Source organism: Ranitomeya variabilis, chromosome 1, assembly GCF_051348905.1.
Source record: "Ranitomeya variabilis isolate aRanVar5 chromosome 1, aRanVar5.hap1, whole genome shotgun sequence".
Lineage (NCBI taxonomy): Eukaryota > Metazoa > Chordata > Amphibia > Anura > Dendrobatidae > Ranitomeya > Ranitomeya variabilis.
The window spans coordinates 906,017,686-906,037,519 of NC_135232.1; the positions used below are offsets into that span (position 1 = coordinate 906,017,686).

The 19,834-nt window shown below is 44.0% G+C and overlaps 1 protein-coding gene across 3 annotated transcripts in view; it reads right to left on the reverse strand.

Moving 5' to 3' along the window:
* The window catches only part of SEC24B (SEC24 homolog B, COPII component), a 118,215-nt gene that overhangs the window by 68,653 nt on the left and 29,728 nt on the right, over nucleotides 1-19,834 (reverse strand). For all 3 annotated transcript variants that reach the window (XM_077278974.1, XM_077278981.1, XM_077278975.1), the window contains 7 exons: nucleotides 13,586-13,688; nucleotides 13,378-13,504; nucleotides 9,057-9,166; nucleotides 7,536-7,648; nucleotides 4,154-4,272; nucleotides 2,659-2,714; nucleotides 61-267 (listed from right to left, as the gene is read on the reverse strand). In XM_077278974.1, coding sequence (XP_077135089.1) covers nucleotides 61-267; nucleotides 2,659-2,714; nucleotides 4,154-4,272; nucleotides 7,536-7,648; nucleotides 9,057-9,166; nucleotides 13,378-13,504; nucleotides 13,586-13,688 — 835 coding nt within the window. The remainder of the gene's footprint in view (nucleotides 1-60; nucleotides 268-2,658; nucleotides 2,715-4,153; nucleotides 4,273-7,535; nucleotides 7,649-9,056; nucleotides 9,167-13,377; nucleotides 13,505-13,585; nucleotides 13,689-19,834) is intronic.

A 19,834-nucleotide genomic window follows, 5' to 3' on the forward strand; every position in this document is an offset into this window, starting at 1 on the left:
ATAAAAAAGAACTACCACCTTAAAGAGAAGCATTTTATAGAACATCCATGGACAATGTACCTTTAAGCTGGATCTTTGGTTTGGATCTTCTCTAGACTGTAAGAGTCCAGCTCCTAAGGACGGCAGCTGGGTCTGGAATACGGATATTCTTCCTCCAGTGGGAGACATCAATTTAAAAGCTCCTTGAAGAGCGGGACCAAGAGCACTGTGCGTTTCCCTTGTGCTAGTAAACATGCCAGGTAAGGCGGTCAACAGATCTTTGATCAGCTAGGAAGAAAAACAAATACTAACAACATTTAGTATTTAATGACAAAAAATACCCTTATCAGTAACGCTCTTGGGCTCAGATCACACTTAAGGTACCTTCACACTAAACGATATCGCTAGCGATCCGTGACGTTGCAGCGTCCTGGATAGCGATATCGTTGTGTTTGACACGCAGCAGCGATCAGGATCCTGCTGTGATATCGCTGGTCGCTTGATTAAAGTTCAGAACTTTATTTGGTCGTCAGATCGCCGTGTATCGTTGTGTTTGACAGCAAAAGCAACGATACCAGCGATGTTTTACAATGGTAACCAGGGTAAATATCGGGTTACTAAGCGCAGGGCCGTGCTTAGTAACCCGATGTTTACCCTGGTTACCAGTGTAAAATGTAAAAAAACAAACACTACATACTCACCTTCGCGTCCCCCGGCGTCTGCTTCCTGCACTGACTGAGCGCCGGCCGTAAAGTGAAAGCACAGCACAGCGGTGACGTCACCGCTCTGCTGTTAGGGCCGGCACTCACAGTCAGTGCCGGCACTCACAGTCAGTGCAGGAAGCGGACGCCGGGGACGCAAAGGTGAGTATGTACGGTTTGTTTTTTTACATTTTACATTGGTAACCAGGGTAAACATCGGGTTACTAAGCGCGGCCCTGCGCTTAGCAACCCGATGTTTACCCTGGTTACCCAGGGACCTCGGCATCGTTGGTCGCTGGAGAGCGGTCTGTGTGACAGCTCTCCAGCGACCAAACAGCGACGCTGCAGCGATCGGCATCGTTGTCTGTATCGCTGCAGCGTGGCTTAGTGTGACGGTACCTTTACGTTGCAGATTCTGCTGTTTTTGACAAGAATTGTAGCAGCGTCTGAATAGAATTCTATTTCACTGACTGACACCACAGCCATATCTGACAACCCCCCCCCCCCAAGAAGTAAATAGGGTCCGTCAGTCGCTGCTGGTAGCCATCATGTCATTGATTCATCAATGTGTCAAGATTTCCGATTATGACAGAAACAACAGAATAAGTTTGGACAAAGCTTGAAAAAACCACATGGATGTGCTACACGAGGGCATCTAGTCATGTGCTACGGAGGAAACATGACTAGGGTATGCAATGTTTACATGTGTGGCAGGTTTGGTGCAGACATGTAACAGGGCTTGGAACAATTCATCTGCAGAAACATCTCTAGTCATATGTCTGGGGCTGGCTGCTAGTGGCAGAGATGTCTGCACAAATGCAAGAGTGTCAATGTCCTAAAGGAAGAGACCGGATACCAAACAGTTATTAATCTTTTAATCACCAAGCCAAACATGGCCTTAAAGGGAACCTGTCAGCAGGATTGTGCACAGTAACCTACAGACAGTGTCAGGTCGGCGCCGTTATACTGATTAAAATGATACCTTGGATGATGAAATCCATATTGTGATTGTTCTTTAATCCTTATTTTCAGTTTTGTGTTAATGATTTGCCCGTGTCCTAGGGTGGGGTATGTGGTGCTCTGATTATATATTCATAATACAGACTGCTGACAGGTCACTGCTCCCTCACTGACCTCCCCCCCTAGTTTACATAATGAATAGAATATGTATTGGATAAAAAAATCTAAAGTTTTTTTGGTGTGGCTATTTTTCTTTTTATGCAGAAGTTAACATTTTTTTTTTACATTCTCTATCCCCTCAAGAGATCATCTCTTTCTTAATTCATATACTTTTTTCCACTGCAACTGGGGCATCTGTAAAAGTCACAGTTACAAAGTAAAACAGTCTACTAGAGGGACCCAAGTTAAATTTTGCGTCGGGGCAGCGTGGGGTATCCCATGTCCATACTCCATGGGTAACTTGCATATTATACTATTTATTTGCAGCTTCTTTTGACACGAGTACATCCATAGCCCCTGTCTCTGCTGATGTCTTAGGTTCTTTCACTTTCTGACCTTACTGTGAATTTGCAAAACTCATGTGTCCGAGTAGATGAACTACTATTCATCTATACTTGCTACTTATTACCAAGTATTTACCAGTAGTATTTGGTGATATATGCTCCCATTCTCTTTGTTCCTCCCTTCATAAAAGACCTCTTGTTTACTGTGATGTGAGTTTTTCTAATAAACTTTGACTTTTACTCTATTTGGTGGTTTATGGCTACTCCATTTTTCGCTTTTGTTTGCATGTCTTAGGAGTACTTTTTTTTGTTTTACACTTTACCTGGGGGAACCACATTACCCTGACAGTTCCCAACTGCATTGATTAATAATGTGCATTCTGAAAATTTGGCTAATTCCCCCAGAAAGAGTTGGGTAAAGAAACTTATGCTTATTTTCCCAACAGAAATAGATGTAAAGGAGATTTATAACAATTCGATGCCAAGTAATCCAGACCCCAAAATATTGCTCTTACCTCCAAGCTTTCGTGAAGATTTACAAGTAAGCCATCAGGTGTAGGTAAGAATATTTCTGAAAGAAAAAAAAAAAAAGAGAATCATTTAAGCTAGAAAAACTCCCATTTATAGTGAACAGACAAAATGCAAAACAAAGTGAATGTAATTACGGGAACTAAGGCCGATACATAGGATTACTTGGCGCTTTCTTGCGTGGTGCAAAGTTTGCATGTATTTTCAATTTTATAGTGCTCCCTCCACTTTTTCCCCTAAAAGAGACATTGGCTGAATGGGAGGTAGCAGGGCCAGCCGCAGCCTGAATAATTAACTTGGATTTTCAATTCATGACTGCGGTATGAAACACCAGTTTTGGTAAATTCCCTTAAAATGTTTCTATGCAAAGATATTTCAACAAAAAAAATTAAGCGACAGAGGGTGAAATAACACAGTTTTTTTTTTTTTTTTAAACAATGCAATTTTTCCTTTTCAAAAGTGAATTTAAATTGAATGGGAAAAATAGAAGGAACAAGACAAGTAATAAATCCCCAAGTTGTATAGACTTCTAGCCTTGGCTCAAAAAAAAAAAATCGGCAGCAAAAACTGTAAAGGTGCTTTTGTAAAAAAAAAAAAAAAAGAAAAGAAATAGCCAGTTTACCACCTCTTTTGTAAGAAGGTTGTGTGAAATAATCCTTAGAAGCGCACAGGAGCAGCTCTCGTCATTTTACTCTTGCTTTAACTTACTTATAGCTGCAGTAGAGTAGTAATGATAATACTGCTACTAAGAAAACTTTTCCTAATAAACTGTATAAGGTGAAAAATAATATAAAAAGAAAAGTGGAGCTTTGTAAAGTCAGAGTTCACAGATAAGAGAAAGTGATTGTGAACCAAGTTTTTCGCAAAACGGTAACCGGTGTACGTAACAATAAAGACATGAACAGAACATCCCACGCTCCCAGCAGTCAGATTACTGGCATACGCTGCAGTGGCAACTGTACCCTAGCATACAAATATCCCATACTATAACGAGAAGGCTATAAAAGTGCCCAGAATCTGGTTTCTTCTTCTATTTTGCTTTCAGGAAGGTTGTGGGCAAATAAAGAGCATTCCTGATCGTACCAGGTGCTGAATGCAGAGCACTTGTGAGGGGGTCAGTGTTGGAGTTCCCTGCATAGTGGGTGACCAGAGGGAACGGATGCCGCAGCGTTACTGCTGTGCATCATCATTGGAAAGATGGGAGTCACTGCTGTAAGATCTAATGATCAATAAGTGATGGGAAAATCCCTTTAAGATTGATGAAAATAATAAAGTTGTGGATTGGATGACTTCTTTAAAACATTAACTCAGTGCAAAAACAAAATGTAACAGCTCTGTCCTGAGTTACTCCTCAACAGAGCAGGTTTGCGGAGATGGTTGCCAATGTATAAACCTCAACCAAAATCTTGGCTCAGAGCCTTTATTTTCCCTTTAAATACATTTATTGTGCCTTCTGTTCATCCCATGCTTTGGAAAACTTACCTTCTACATCGGATACGATTAACATCTGTGGCTGAGAAAGGCCTTCCTGTAGATTGTAGAAATGCACCGTGCTGTCAAACGTTATGAAGCCGATCTTTGTTCTTGAATCTCCCCGTAACCTTACAACAAGTACGGCCAATTAGTGATCAATCATTATGCAGCATTATACTCCTGATGACCAAGTCTCCATTAATAAACATTATTATACAGAAAGCACTGGTTCTCATACAGAAGTCTACAGCAGTGTCTTACCTGTGCTTTATCTTTCCAATTCCAGATAAAGTACCCCAACTAGGACATCATGAAAGCATTCTACACCCTATCAGACATTATGCACATGGATAGGTAAGGGGGTCCTCAGTCCTACAGCCATTTAACTCTTAAAAGGGGGGTTTCCACTACTCAGACAATCCCATCCCAACATATTTGCACCAGTAAAATAAACAGTAAGGCTATGTTCACACGTTCAGGATTTCCATCCTTTTTTTTTCCTGACTGAATCTGCAGGTCTCTGCAGAAAACGCAGGTGCGTTTTTTGGTGCGTTTTTGGTGCGTTTTTTGGTGCGTTTTTTAGTGCGGTTTTTTGTGCGTTTTGTATGCAGTTTTCTCTGCAAATTGTCTGTGTTTGACACAAATAAAGCTTTAACTGCAGTGGGGGAAAAAAAAAAAAGAAATGATGTCATTTCCTTGGCCAACCCTTTTCTTCTTCCATCCTCCATTTTGGGACTAAACACCAAAATGAGTGGACGTGTTTTGAATGACAGCGCTCCGCGTTTTGCGCCGCATGCGTCACTGCAGCGCACGCATCCGGGCGCAGAGGACGCAGCAAGTTGCATTTTTGCTGCGTCCAAAATCAATCAAAAAAAGGACGCATGCGGCGCAAAACGCAGCGTTGTGCATGCGTTTTGCTGCGTTTTACTTTGCGTTGTGTGTTGCGGCGCCGACGCTGCGGCGCACAACGCAAATGTGAACATAGCCTAAGTGCCACGTATTTCAGTGCCACGTGCCACGTATTTAAGTGCCACGTATTTAAGTGCCACGTGCCACGTATTTCAGTGCCACGTATTTCAGTGCCACGTATTTCAGTGCCACGTATCACGTATTTAAGTGCCACGTGCCACGTATTTTAGTGCCACGTGCCACGTATTTAAGTGCCACGTGCCACGTATCTCAGTGCCACGTGCCACGTATCTCAGTGCCACGTGCCACGTATTTAAGTGCCACGTGCCACATATTTAAGTGCCACGTGCCACGTATTTCAGTGCCACGTGCCACGTATTTCAGTGCCACGTGCCACGTATTTAAGTGCCACGTGCCACGTATTTCAGTGCCACGTGCCACGTATTTCAGTGCCACGTGCCACGTATTTCAGTGCCACGTGCCACGTATTTAAGTGCCACGTGCCACGTATCTCAGTGCCACGTATTTAAGTGCCACGTGCCACATATTTCAGTGCCACGTGCCACGTATTTCAGTGCCACGTGCCACGTATTTAAGTGCCACGTGCCACGTATCTCAGTGCCACGTGCCACGTATTTAAGTGCCACGTGCCACATATTTAAGTGCCACGTGCCACGTATTTCAGTGCCACGTGCCACGTATTTCAGTGCCACGTGCCACGTGCCACGTATTTAAGTGCCACGTGCCACATATTTCAGTGCCACGTGCCACGTATTTCAGTGCCACGTGCCACGTATTTAAGTGCCACGTGCCACGTATCACGTATTTCAGTGCCACGTATTTAAGTGCCACGTGCCACGTATTTAAGTGACACGTATCATGTATTTAAGTGACACGTATCACGTATAAGTGACACGTGTCACGTATTTAAGTGACACGTATCACGTATAAGTGACACGTGTCACGTATTTAAGTGCCACGTATTTAAGTGCCACGTATCCCACGAAGATTTTCCATGGAGAACAGACACATCCAGAGATATGTCTGCTCTCCACGGATGCAGCAACACACTGACAGGAGCCATAGTTCCTGTCGGTGTGTCACTGCGCATGCGCGAGCGAGTTTACCGGCGGTCATTGACCCCGGCACTCTCGCTTAACGGCAGTGCTGCGTGGGAAAGTTCAACGCAGCTGTACTGCTGTTAACCGAGACGCCGGAGTCATTGAACTCCGGAACAGTACGCGACACACTGCTAGGAGCTTCGCTCCTGGCAGTGTATCGCCGGAGAGCAGCCGATCGGCGTGGGACACTCGTTTTATGGATTCTGCGGACAGGGAGTATGGATTTGGTTTATTATTTTGCGATTTTTTTCCTGGAGGATCGAGGGCTTCGCCTACAAGTGTGCTGTTGGTGAGTATATACTGTGTTATGTGTTGTATGTACTGTACTGTGTGTCATGTATGTGTATTGTGTGTAGGTGTTTGGTGTAACTTTACCATTGTGCTAAGTCGCCGGACACAGGGACAACTCTCCCATCCTAATACCGGATGGGAGTAGTAGTCCATACGGCAACTTAGCACAATGGTGGCACTAGCGTCGCATGGGGACACGCACACACACACGCATACACACACACATACACATACACACACACACAGACACACATACCAAATCAATCAAACGGCCGACACGATCCCCATGCGACGGTATGCCTCCATGTCTCTCCGCCCACGCACTTCCGGCCCCGCACTTCCGCCGGCTTCCCCGCACTTCCGGCTGCAGCGGTTCTGCACAACAAACCGCAGTAAAACCCGCAGATATATTTTTGATCTGCGGGTTTTACTGCGATTTTGACCTCACAATGGAGGTCTATGGGTGCAGAACCGCTGCGGTTCAGGAAGAAGAATTGACATGCTCCTTCTTTTTTCCGGGAGCTATTCAGCACGGCTTTTTTTTTAAATTTCCGGACCATGTGCACAGTGTGTCCTGTTTTCCATAGGGTACAGTGTACTGTACCCTGCATGGAAAACAGCTGCGGAACCGCAGCGGCAAAACCGCCGCGGTTCCGCGGTAAAAAACGCACTGTGTGAACATGGCCTTATACTCCCCTCTCGTGTCAGCACTGTTCCAGGTGTCCTCACTCACTCTCCCGGGGTTCACATGACATTATGTCACACAATCCCTGTGCCCAATCAATGATGGCTTCACTCTCTCCGTCTTTGGATGAATCAGACACCAAGTGGAAGTCAGAGCTGTGGCTCGCTGCTCACTTCCTCTTGATGACCTGTACGTCTGAAGGAGAGTGAAGACAGCGCTTATTGGGCACAGGGCTGAAGTGACAATCTCACGCGAGCCCTGGGAGAGCGAGTGCCGACACCGCGGGAACGACACCAGTGCTGTTATTTTACGGGGGTAAACATGTATATTGAGAAAGGGTTGTCAGCTACTAATAAAAGTGAAATACACCAACTGGTATACCTACTTGTCTAGATTATCCAAAAGTGACTGAGAAAAACATTGGAGATAGCCAGACTCAACAGCGTTGTACGATACATCCAGAACAAACAGATAAACGGCTGGAGGTGGAGGGCGAAGCTATGGCAAAGATCAGAAAAAAGAAACATATAATTCAAAGACCAGATGTAATTACATTCCTATACACATTAAAACAGTTATCTGAAGTTTACCCCAACTGGGTCAAGGAGGGTAAAAAAGCATAAAATAATAAGGCTATGATGACAAATTACTAACCTGATTAATTTCCCAATGATCCAGCACTGCCACTCCCCTCAAATCTGTTGCCCCTTGTCTGTGACCACTGCAGCCAATCGCTGGCCAAAGCAGAAACCAAGTTTTGACCATAGCCAGTGATCAGTGTGGTGGTCACACTGTCCAGATGGAACAATAGGTGGACATCAGCAAGGGGCCTGGGAGAGTTGGAAAGGGAGTGGCAGTGATCAGTAAGCCAAGTATCACTTCTTTCATTATTTTACTTCATTTTCAGCCTTAATATTTTCTAAAGATTGATATGGACAACGCTTACTAATGAATAGGACCATTCTTAGTGGCTCTACTAAGTAATCCTAAGATAGACCACTAAGGCCTCTTTCACACTTCCGTCTTCTGTTGTCAGTCAAAATCCCTCGTCGCGACGGATCCATCAACAATAGTGAAAAAAGGAAACAACGGATCCGTTTTTTCATCCGTTTCTTCGACAGATCTGTTTTTTCATATCTCCAAATGGGAGGCTCCCAAACGTGTTTGGCTACTGGAAAATAATGGAAACCTATATACTGAGTGTTTGAACACCCCATCTTTGAGAGGTTGTAGAGCAAGTGGCAGAAATGGAAGGAGTTTGGGGCTGTCTGGCCAATTGGCTACTAAATACAGATTTGGAGCATGCTCAGTGTAAAAAAACAGAATCCGTCGCTGGATTCCCTCATTTGACGGATCCTGCGCCCATAGGCTTCCATTCTAGCCAACAATGGATGTTGCTGGATCTAGCAGACAAAAAACGTTACTTTGTATATCCTCTCCAGACGACGGATAAACAAATTCCGAAGGATCCAGCGCACGACGGATGAAACGTGAGGCCATCACTAATACTAATACAAGTCTATGAGGAAAAGACGGATCCAGCGGGCAAATTTGTTTTTTTTTTGTCACAAAACGACGGATTTTGACTGAAACAAAAAGACTGAAGTGCGAAAGAGGCCTAACCAAGATGTCCATATGCGTATATGCAGACTATAAGCCAGGGTTGGCAGATTTTACAACTTCTTCAATGGTCAATTTAAGAGTGATGGCAAGAGTGTACAAAAAGGCTTGGGCTACAATTAAATAGTGAAGATAGTATAGAAGAATTGCAAGTAATGTACTATGCAGGTACGAGTATTTAGCCTTCCACAAACACTGCACAACTGGATTACATTAAATACATATTAGGAACCACAATTTTAAGCTGAATGATAATCCATCCCTTTAGAGTGATCTAACATCCTACCATGTAATCAGATGAAGCAATGAATTCCACTGAAGAATTCAGGACCTCCGGTCGTTTATGCGGCTCTCCATAGGATCGAGTCACTGGATTGTACATAAACTCTTCTGGTACTTTAAATAAAATAAAATTATCACAAGTTATATTTAATGCAAAAAAAAAAAAAAAAAGAATAAGAAAATTGGGAAAAAAAAAAATCAGATAAAGTAAGTCAGGGTAAATAAGTAAAAAAAGAGTACAATAAACTGTAGTCGTAGAAAATAACAGAATCGTCTTCACATGTGGTCTATCGCCACGTTAACACGTTCAGTATTTGGTCAGTATTTTACATCCGTATCAGTAAGTCAAATCCAGGAATGGAACAATCAGAGGAAACATATAATAGAAACACGTCACCACTTCTGTATTATCATTCTGTATTATCACCCACTCCTGGGTTTGGCTCACAAATAGAGTTGAGTGAATATGTTCGGAAACGATCACCAAATCCAAATTTGCCATACTGGTACCCTATCTGTGCCGAATTTGGGTTTGACGATCATTTCTACTCCCATTGACTCCAATGGCGTTCGGTGAATACTGCAAAAACCGTATTGGCTGGAGAACGTAATCCGAACCGAGCCAACCAGATCAGTGAATATGCTACAGGAATCTGCCTGTCAGAGAGAACGTGACATATCGAAAAATGCCATTTACCTGCAGATAAAGTGTTACGCTCAGGTAAATAGCTTTAAATCTAGTTAAATCAGCTTATTGGAGCAGCAGCTACACAGAGAAAATTAAGCTGTGTCTTTTGCAGCCGCTATCTTCCAGTCCTCCGGGTGGTGCAGGGAGCGATTAGTCACGCTCAGCACAGCGCGCACTTGTGATCATACACTTTGATTGATAGCGCACACATGCTGCAAAGAAAATTGTTAATCAAAGTGACAGGGCCTGATAACAGCTCAAAGTATAGTGTGTGTGTGTGTGTGTGTGTGTGTGTGTGTGTGTGTGTGTGTGTGTGTGTGTGTGTGTGTGTGTGTGTGTGTGTGTGTGTGTGTGTGTGACTAACCGCTCCCTGCACAGCCCCAATGACTGGAAGCTAGTAGCTGCAGGGAGGAAGTAAACTTCATTTTCTCCCTGTAGCTCCTATTCCAATAAGCCTGTCGGACATAATACAAATGCTATTCACCTGCAGATTACTTCTATAGACTATACATTTCTGGATATGGCATGTTCTCTTTAATGTGACGTGTTAACTTACATGAATTTTTGCCACGGTCTTGCACGCAGCGATTATCTAGGCAATGCAGGAAAACCGCTGCTGCCTTTTATATTGATGGCCTGTGGGGGTGCGACACCCAGCACACCCGCCCGCTGGTCCAGGTCGGATGTGCAGTGCAGCAAAGCACAGCTCTATCAACTGCCTAGTGGCAGCGGCCGGGTACTGCACATCCGATCCCTATTGATTTGAATAAGGGGAAGATGTGCAGTATGTAAGAGCAGATACTATGTATTTTGTTGACTGAGCTGTGCAGCTCCAAAACTCAGATCAACCGACCAGCACCAGGAACACCTGGCAAGGGTCACATCCCCATCAATCACATATTGATGACCTATCTAAAGGATAGGCCATCAACATAGTCTAAGTTCTGAACAACCCCTTTGAAGAAAATCGGTCAGCAGGTTTCGCTATGTAATCTCAGGGCATATGCCCCCCATTGAGGAAGCCAGTCAGGCGAAACGACGCTGTCGGGGTACCAAGGAGCGTCTCTAACGAGGACAGTTAGTTATGTAAGTATTTAGGAAAAAACCTTTCCATATACATTATTGACAGCTAGTATACTAGTTATCTATAGGGCAACAGTTAAATGATTGTAGTAAATGCAGTTTAGTCATCGGGCCGCAGCTGGCTATTTATTGCAGTTCCCCCTAAATCTGTGCACTATGCTATATACACTGGGTGGAATTACTTTAGCAGGTTGCTGTTTGGTATGATTTCATATGCACATGTTGCGGAATTTAAATTGCTGCTGGGTATATTCTTTACCTACTGAATCCACAAGAGAAAGTAGCCACCCAAAGAATCCGCACACCACCGATGAGTAGTGAAAAAAGGAACAACTTTTATTGGTGAGTAATGATTAAAAACAGATTAAAAACATGCAAAATATCCACATCCACCCATTTGTCTGCTCTCAATATCAGAACAAATATAAATATGCATAAAAATATATCCAAAATGTCATGTTACCACCTGGCCTAAGGAAAGAAAAAACTGCAATACAGGCACACAAATGTCGCCATACAGTGCTGTATATATAGATCACCCACTGGTACTATGTTGTTGAAAAGAGGTATCTCAAATGCTAATAAAGCCCATATGGATGAAGCCCATATCAATATAGGTACCTATAGGTACTATTGGTGAGATCTCTACCAGTCATTCTGGTCTTTTGTTTGCCCCGGTCCTGGGACTTCGTCCCCATTGAGAATATTAGTCTATATTGTGCACCAGTTTGTGGCCTTATTGCTCCTGGCCTGGCCCATCATTGATATGGGCTTCATCCATATGGGCTTTATTAGCATTTGAGATACCTCCTTTCAACAACATAGTACCAGTGGGTGATCTATATATACAGCACTGTATGGCGACATTTGTGTGCCTGTATTGCAGTTTTTTCTTTCCTTAGGCCAGGTGGTAACATGACATTTTGGATATATTGCGGATTCTTTGGGTGGCTACTTTCTCTTGTGGATTCAGTAGTTATATTATAGCCACTTCTTCTGCACCCCCATCTTTAAATATATACGCATATTGTAGTGCGCCAGCTATTTTGGTTGTATATTCTTTACCTGTTTCAGTGGTCGTTCCAGGCTATATGTAAATACGGAAATTTCCCTTGCTGAATATTAATTGTTTTTTAATATTACAATTAAAGATATATATTTTTTAATTATTTCAGTGTTTATGTCCCTTTGTCCCTGTGGATTTCACAAGGGATTTTGTGCAAAATGATGTTTTTGAGGTGGACACAGAATCTCTATTGGACAGTTGTTGTAATTAATCAGCATGACTTAGGGGCTAAAACGCTGAATTAAGTGATATGACACTTATCAGACTTTGTGCGGTTGTTAACTTACAATGAAGGTTTTAATCAAAGGATATTATCACTGTTGGACTGAGTCTATTATGACTGCTAGACCGACTGTGCCCCCTCTGCAGCTGATGTGGACGAGTTCAGCAATCTTAGCTCTGCTGCATTCTACATCTAAGAACTCTGTGTCAGAACTGAGGCACCCAGTAATCTAATTGATGCTGCTCTGTAGATGAGGTAGCAAAAACATGCTGACAGATTCCCTTTAAATATGGCTTCAACTTATGATAATCTAGGGAAGGCCATTGTAATCAGGGTGGATAAAAATCAATGTTTTTTAAAAAAAATCAAAAAAATCGGATTTTTTTGATTTAAATCGGATTTTTTTGATTTAAATCGGATTTTTTTCAATAAACTGCTTTTTGAGGAAAATATTTTACCATCCAAAGGTTCTTCCATCATGAGATAAAGCTGAGTTGTTTAACTCAGTAGAATAAAGGCTGTATATGTGTAACATTCACAATGCCATGCTCTTCCAGAGGTTTCTGTAGGATGCTGACTATCCAACAAGTTTGGGCATGTCAACTGAATGGAAAAAGAAACTAAACCAAAAGTGAAACCAAGCTAGAAGTGTGGAATTAAAGGGGCAGTATGAACAAAATGTGGAGGCTATTAATAGTTTATACAATTAAGACATGCTGCTTTTAAACACCTACCTATTGCCATATATTAAAACAAAAAAGATTTTTACTTACTTTGGGGTCCCCCCCTCACCCTGGCGTTAGATCGTTGCCCCTAGTTTCGTCCGTGTAACTATGGGCGCACATGCGCACTGCTCTCACTTCTCATTTTAATCGTGATTTATATTAAAAAAAACCTTTTGATTTAAATCAGTGATTTAAATCATGATTAAAATCATGATTTAAATCGATCCGATTTAAATAGAAAAAAATCTTTTGATTTAAATCGTGATTTAAATCATGATTTAAATCGGCGTGATTTAAATCAATCCACCCTGATTGTAATATGAAAATATTGTAAATTCAGGGACCTGGGTCACAAATATTCTTGATAAGGCTGCATTCAATCCAATACGACCACCATAATTCAAAGGGTATCAAATGTAGAAAACGGGATATTTAACTGCAGGCAAGAGTCTGGCATAGGGCAGTACTTATTTATTTGTGACTCTGTAAATAGGTAGCATATTATCTTTAGGATGAAATATAATAATGGATTATACGCACCGTCATTCACCCTGTAACACAGATTACATTTCCACCTCCTCTGGTCAATAAACGATACAAATGGATTGATGTATGTCCTACAACTTCTGCAACGCACAATGGTGCTTGGCGATAAAGTGGTGATACGCTGAATAACAAGGAACAAAATAATCAACTGGTATAATCACACAGTTACAGTAACAATCTTTGTAGAGCTGTAAATCCTTACTGGCTTGCTTTTAAAAGGATGAAGTAGTAATCCAAGAGGCAGCTTTGCTTTATTCAAGAGAGCCTGAGTCTGTGGGACGTTTGTGAGCGTGCACCTGAAAAACCTGCAGACACACAGCAAAACTAGAGATTTTGTTTTCAATCATAAAGAGTGTATACGGAAAAACATATAAGACAAGTATAACTGCAAGGAAATAAACGGTGCTCTGGATTAAAGCCTATATAGGATCTATAGTCACCAAACAGCCGGTAATGATCTATAGTGAGCATCAGGGGCGCTGTGTCCGGGATACATGCCTGGCGTGCGTGCGCAGTGGCCACACCATTACAAAGGCGTTTCTTATAACTAATAAACTGTGTGTGTGATACCTCTCCATGTTCATTGTAGGAATGAACTGCACAGCATCATCAGAAGGTGTGGGAGGACAAGCTGCCGGCCCGGAGGTTGGGAGATAGACCTGCAGCCCTCTCCCATCTGTGGCCGCTGTTATTACAGGAGGAGGAGGGGGCTCCTGTGTAATGTCACCAGCAGCTTAGCAGTCGGGACAAGGGAGTACGGGAAGGGGGTGCAGCAGGGACACTGCAAGGCTGGGGGGTCCCCTGTGTGCAGCCCATCCTCTGGCCTCCACTATACACACTTCATCATGCATCCAGTGGCAGAAGTGGAAGCCTGATGTAGGAAATGAACAGCCAGAGGATTTCCTACATTTCATATACAAAATTAGAATATCATCAAAAGGTTCATTTATTTCAGTTCTTCAATACAAAAAGTGAAACTCATGTTATATAGAGTCATTACAAACAGAGCGATGTACACTCACCGGCCACTTTATTAGGTACACCATGCTAGTAACGGGTTGGACCCCCTTTTGCCTTCCGAACTGCCTCAATTCTTCGTGGCATAGATTCAACAAGGTGCTGGAAGCATTCCTCAGAGATTTTGGTCCATATTGACATGATGGCATCACACAGTTGCCGCAGATTTGTCGGCTGCACATCCCAAAGATGCTCCATACAAGGCAGGATGGATCCATGCTTTCATGTTGTTTACGCCAAATTCTGACCCTACCATCCGAATGTCGCAGCAGAAATCGAGACTCATCAGACCAAGCAACGTTTTTCCAATCTTCTACTGTCCAATTTCGATGAGCTTGTACAAATTGTAGCCTCAGTTTCCTGTTCTTAGCTGAAAGGAGTGGTACCCGGTGTGGTCTTCTGCTGCTGTAGCCCATCTGCCTCAAAGTTCGACGCACTGTGCGTTCAGAGATGCTCTTAGGCCTACCTTGGTTGTAACGGGTGGCGATTTGAGTCACTGTTGCCTTTCTATCAGCTCGAACCAGTCTGCCCATTCTCCTCTGACCTCTGGCATCAACAAGGCATTTCCGCCCACAGAACTGCCGCTCACTGGATTTTTTTTCTTTTTCGGACCATTCTCTGTAAACCCTAGAGATGGTTGTGCGTGAAAATCCCAGTAGATCAGCAGTTTCTGAAATACTCAGACCAGCCCTTCTGGCACCAACAACCATGCCACGTTCAAAGGCACTCAAATCACCTTTCTTCCCCATACTGATGCTCGGTTTGAACTGCAGGAGATTGTCTTGACCATGTCTACATGCCTAAATGCACTGAGTTGCCGCCATGTGATTGGCTGATTAGAAATTAAGTGTTAACAAGAAGTTGGACAGGTGTACCTAATAAAGTGGCCGGTGAGTGTATATCAAGTGTTTATTTCTGTTAATGTGGATGATTATGGCTTAGGCTAGGGTCACATTGCGTTAGGGCAATCCATTAAGCGCATAGCGCTAGCGGATTGCGCTAACGCAATGCTTCTCTAGGGTCCGCGTTCGGCTTCCCCGCTAGCGCAGATCCCTGATCTGCACTAGCGAGGAACGGACCTCGGGCGCGCCGCGGACGCTGCAAGCAGCGTCCGAGGTCAGTCACTCAAATGACGGCACATCGCTAGCGCACGCCCAATGTGGGCGGACGCTAGCGACGCGTTCACCATTACAGGCTATGGCGGCGTTAACGGACTATGTTAACACCGCGTTATGCCGCGGTGTAACGTAGTCCGTTAAACGCGGTCACATAACGCAATGTGACCCTAGCCTTACAGACAATGAAAACCCAAACGTCATGATCTCAGTAAATTAGAATACTTTATAACACCAAACAGCAATAGCACAAAAAGAGGACTTGAAAATCCTCCAAAAATACAGCCAAAAGATAGAGCTCCTTACCTGCCCAGGCCTCCAAACAAACGCACTATCAGGCTGCAGTGGACCCATATAGTTAAGATGGCGGTAACACAGGTGCAAGAATACCGATGAGGCAACTGCTCACAGCCTACCAATTCATGGAGGGGGCGGCTGCTTGTTATATAAATGCACAATGAAGACTTGTATGTGGGGCTGTTCACACTATGGTAATGCACAGCACCCAGGTCACCAGCCTAGTAGTGACACCCTTCTGTTAGATCAGGCGGGCTGCCCAGCGCTATCCCAGTGCATCCCATGTGAACAGACACCACAGTTTACAAGATTGGTAGGCTGGGAGCAGTTGCCTCATCGGCATTCTTGCACCTGTGTTCCCGCCTTCTTAACTATATGGGTCCACTGCATCCAGTTAGCAAATTTGTTTGGAGGCCTGGGCAGGTAAGCATCTCTGCCTTTTTGCTGTATTTTTGTACTTTATAACACCAGCTTGAAAAATGATTATAAAATTCAAAATGTTGGCCTACTGAAATGTATGTTCAGTAAGTGCACTCAGTACTTGGTCGGGGCTCCTTCTGCATCAATTCCTGCATCAATGGGGCATGGCATGGAGGTGATCAGACTGCGGCACTGCTGGGTGATGGGTTTTCATTGGCTGTAAGCCATAATCATCAACATTAACAGAAATAAACACTTGAAATAGATCACTGTTTGTAATGACTATATAATATTGTATTTGTATTGAAGAACTGAAATAAATTAACTTTTTGGTGATATTCTAATTTTATGAGAAGCACCTGTATATGTCATGTGTATAAATAATGTGTTTGTTCATACAGCTATGATGTCTATGTGACGGCAGGTCCAGTGTGTGTAATATGTCCATGTCCGGAGTGTGTAAGATTTCCATGTGATCATGTGCCCGGAGTGTGTAAAATGTCCGTGTGATGGTGCACCCAGTCTGTATGATGTCCGTGTGATAGTGTGCCCGGTGTGTGTATGATGTCCGTGTGATAGTGTGCCCGGTGTGTGTATGCTATCCGTGTGATGGTGTATCCGGTGTGTGTATGATGTTTGTCTGATGGTGTTCCACGTGAGTATGATGTCCGTGTGATGGTGTGTATGATGTCCGTGTGATGGTGTACCCGGTGTGTATGATGTCCGTGTGATGGTGTACCCAGTGTGTATGATGTCCGCGTGATAGCGTGCCCGGTGTGTGTGTGTATGTTATCCGTGTGATGGTGTGTCCGGTGTGTGTGATGTCCGTCTGATGGTGTTCCAGGTGAGTATGATGTCCGTGTGATGGTGTGCCAGGTGTGTATGATATCCGTGTGATGGTGTACCCGGTGTGTATGATGTCCGTGTGATGGTGTACCCAGTGTGTATGATGTCCGTGTGATAGTGTGCCCGGGGTGTGTATGATGTCCGTGGGATGGTGTTCCAGGTGAGTATGATTTCCGTGAGATGGTGTGCCAAGTGAGTATGATATCCGTGTGATGGTGTGTCCGGTGTGTGTGATGTCCGTCTGATGGTGTTCCAGGTGAGTATGATGTCCGTGTGATGGTGTGTATGATATCCGTGTGATGGTGTACCCGGTGTGTATGATGTCCGTGTGATGGTGTACCCAGTGTGTATGATGTCCGTGTGATGGTGTACCCAGTGTGTATGATGTCCGTGTGATAGTGTGCCCGGGGTGTGTATGATTTCCGTGAGATGGTGTGCCAAGTGAGTATGATATCCGTGTGATGGTGTACTCTGTGTGTATGATGTCCGCATGATGGTGTACCAGGTCTGTATGATGTCTGTGTGATGGTGTACTCGGTGTATATGATATCCGTCTGATGGTGTGTCCGGTGTGTGTATGATGTCCGTGTGATTGTGTTCCAAGTGAGTATGATGTCCGTGTGATGGTGTGCCAGGTGTTTATGATGTCCGTGTGATGGTGTACCCGGTGTGTATAATGTCCGTATGATGGTGTACTCAGTGTGTAGGATGTCCGTGTGATGGTGTACCCAGTGTGTAGGATGTCCGTGTGATGGTGTTCCAGGTGAGTATGATGTCCGTGTGATGGTGTTCCAGGTGAGTATGATGTCCGTGTGATGGTGTTCCAGGTGAGTATGATGTCCGTGTGATGGTGTTCCAGGTGAGTATGATGTCCGTGTGATGGTGTGCCAGGTGTTTATGATGTCCGTGTGATGGTGTACCCGGTGTGTATGATGTCCGTATGATGGTGTACTCGTTGTGTGATGGTGTACCCGGTGTGTATGATGTCCGTATGATGGTGTACTCGTTGTGTGATGGTGTACCCGGTGTGTATGATGTCCGTATGATGGTGTACCCGGCGTGTATGATGTCCGTGTGATGGTGTGTCCGGTGTGTGTATGATGTCTGTGTGATGGTGTACTCGGTGTGTATGATGTCCGTATGATGGTGTACTCGGTGTGTATGATGTCCGTGTGATGGTGTACCCAGTGTGTATGATGTCCATGTGATAGTGTGCCCGGTGTGTGTGTGTATGATGTCCGTGGGATGGTGTTCCAGGTGTGTATGATGTCCACATGATGGTGTATCAGGTGTGTATGATATCTGTGTGATGGTGTACTCTGTGTATATGATATCCGCGTGATGGTGTGTCCGGTGTGTGTCTGATGTCCGTGTGATGGTGTGCCACATGAGTATGATGTCCGTGTGATGGTGTACCCGGTGTGTATGATGTCCGTATGATGGTGTACTCGGTGTGCGATGGTGTACCCGGTGTGTATGATGTCCGTATGATGGTGTACTCGGTGTGCGATGGTGTACCCGGTGTGTATGATGTCCGTATGATGGTGTGTCCGGTGTGTGTATGATGTCTGTGTGATGGTGTACCCGGTTTGTATGATGTTCGCATGATGGTGTACTCCGTGTGTATAATGTCTGTGTGATGGTGTACCCGGTGTGTATGATATCCGTATGATGGTGTACCCGGTGTGTGTATGATGTCCTCCTGTGTGTGTCTGGTGAAGCTCATCATTTCTATCTGCAGGTAACAGAGAACATTTGTTTAAAAATTGCATTGAGATGTTTGGAGTGTAGTCACTACATCTGTAGCGTCCACTACAGTCTCACAGCATTTACAAGTCTGTTGATACATTGACACCACGTTTTTTGTAATGTACAATACAGACCAAAAGTTTGGACACACCTTCTCATTTAAAGATTTTTCTGTATTTTCATGACTAAGAAAATTGTACATTCACACTGAAGTCATCAAAACTATGAATTAACACATGTGGAATTATATACTTCACAAAAAAGTGTGAAACAACTGAAATTATGTCTTATTTTCTAGGTTCTTCAAAGTAGCCACATTTTGCTTTGATGACTGCTTTGCACACTCTTGGCATTCTCTTGATGAGCTTCAAGAGGTAGTCACCGGGAATGGTCTTCCAACAATCTTGAAGGAGTTCCCAGAGATGCTTAGCACTTGTTGGCCTTTTTGCCTTCACTCTGCGGTCCAGCTCACCCCAAACCATCTCGATTGGGTTCAGGTCTGGTGACTGTGGTGGCCAGGCCATCTGGCGTAGCAGCCCATCACTCTCCTTCTTGGTCAAATAGCCCTTACACAGCCTGGAGGTGTGTTTGGGGTCATTGTCCAGTTGAAAAATAAATGATGGTCCAACTAAACGCAAACCGGATGGAATAGCATGCCGCTGCAAGATGCTGTGGTAGCCATGCTGGTTCAGTATGCCTTCAATTTTGAATAAATCCCCAACAGTGTCCCCAGCAAAGCACCCCCACACCATCACACCTCCTCCTCCATGCTTCACGGTGGGAACCAGGCATGTAGAGTCCATCCGTTCACCTTTTCTGCGTCGCACAAAGACACGGTGGTTGGAACCAAAGATCTCAAATTTGGACTCATCAGACCAAAGCACAGATTTCCACTGGTCTAATGTCCATTCCTTGTGTTCTTTAGCCCAAACAAGTCTCTTCTGCTTGTTGCCTGTCCTTAGCAGTGGTTTCCTAGCAGCTATTTTACCATGAAGGCCTGCTGCACA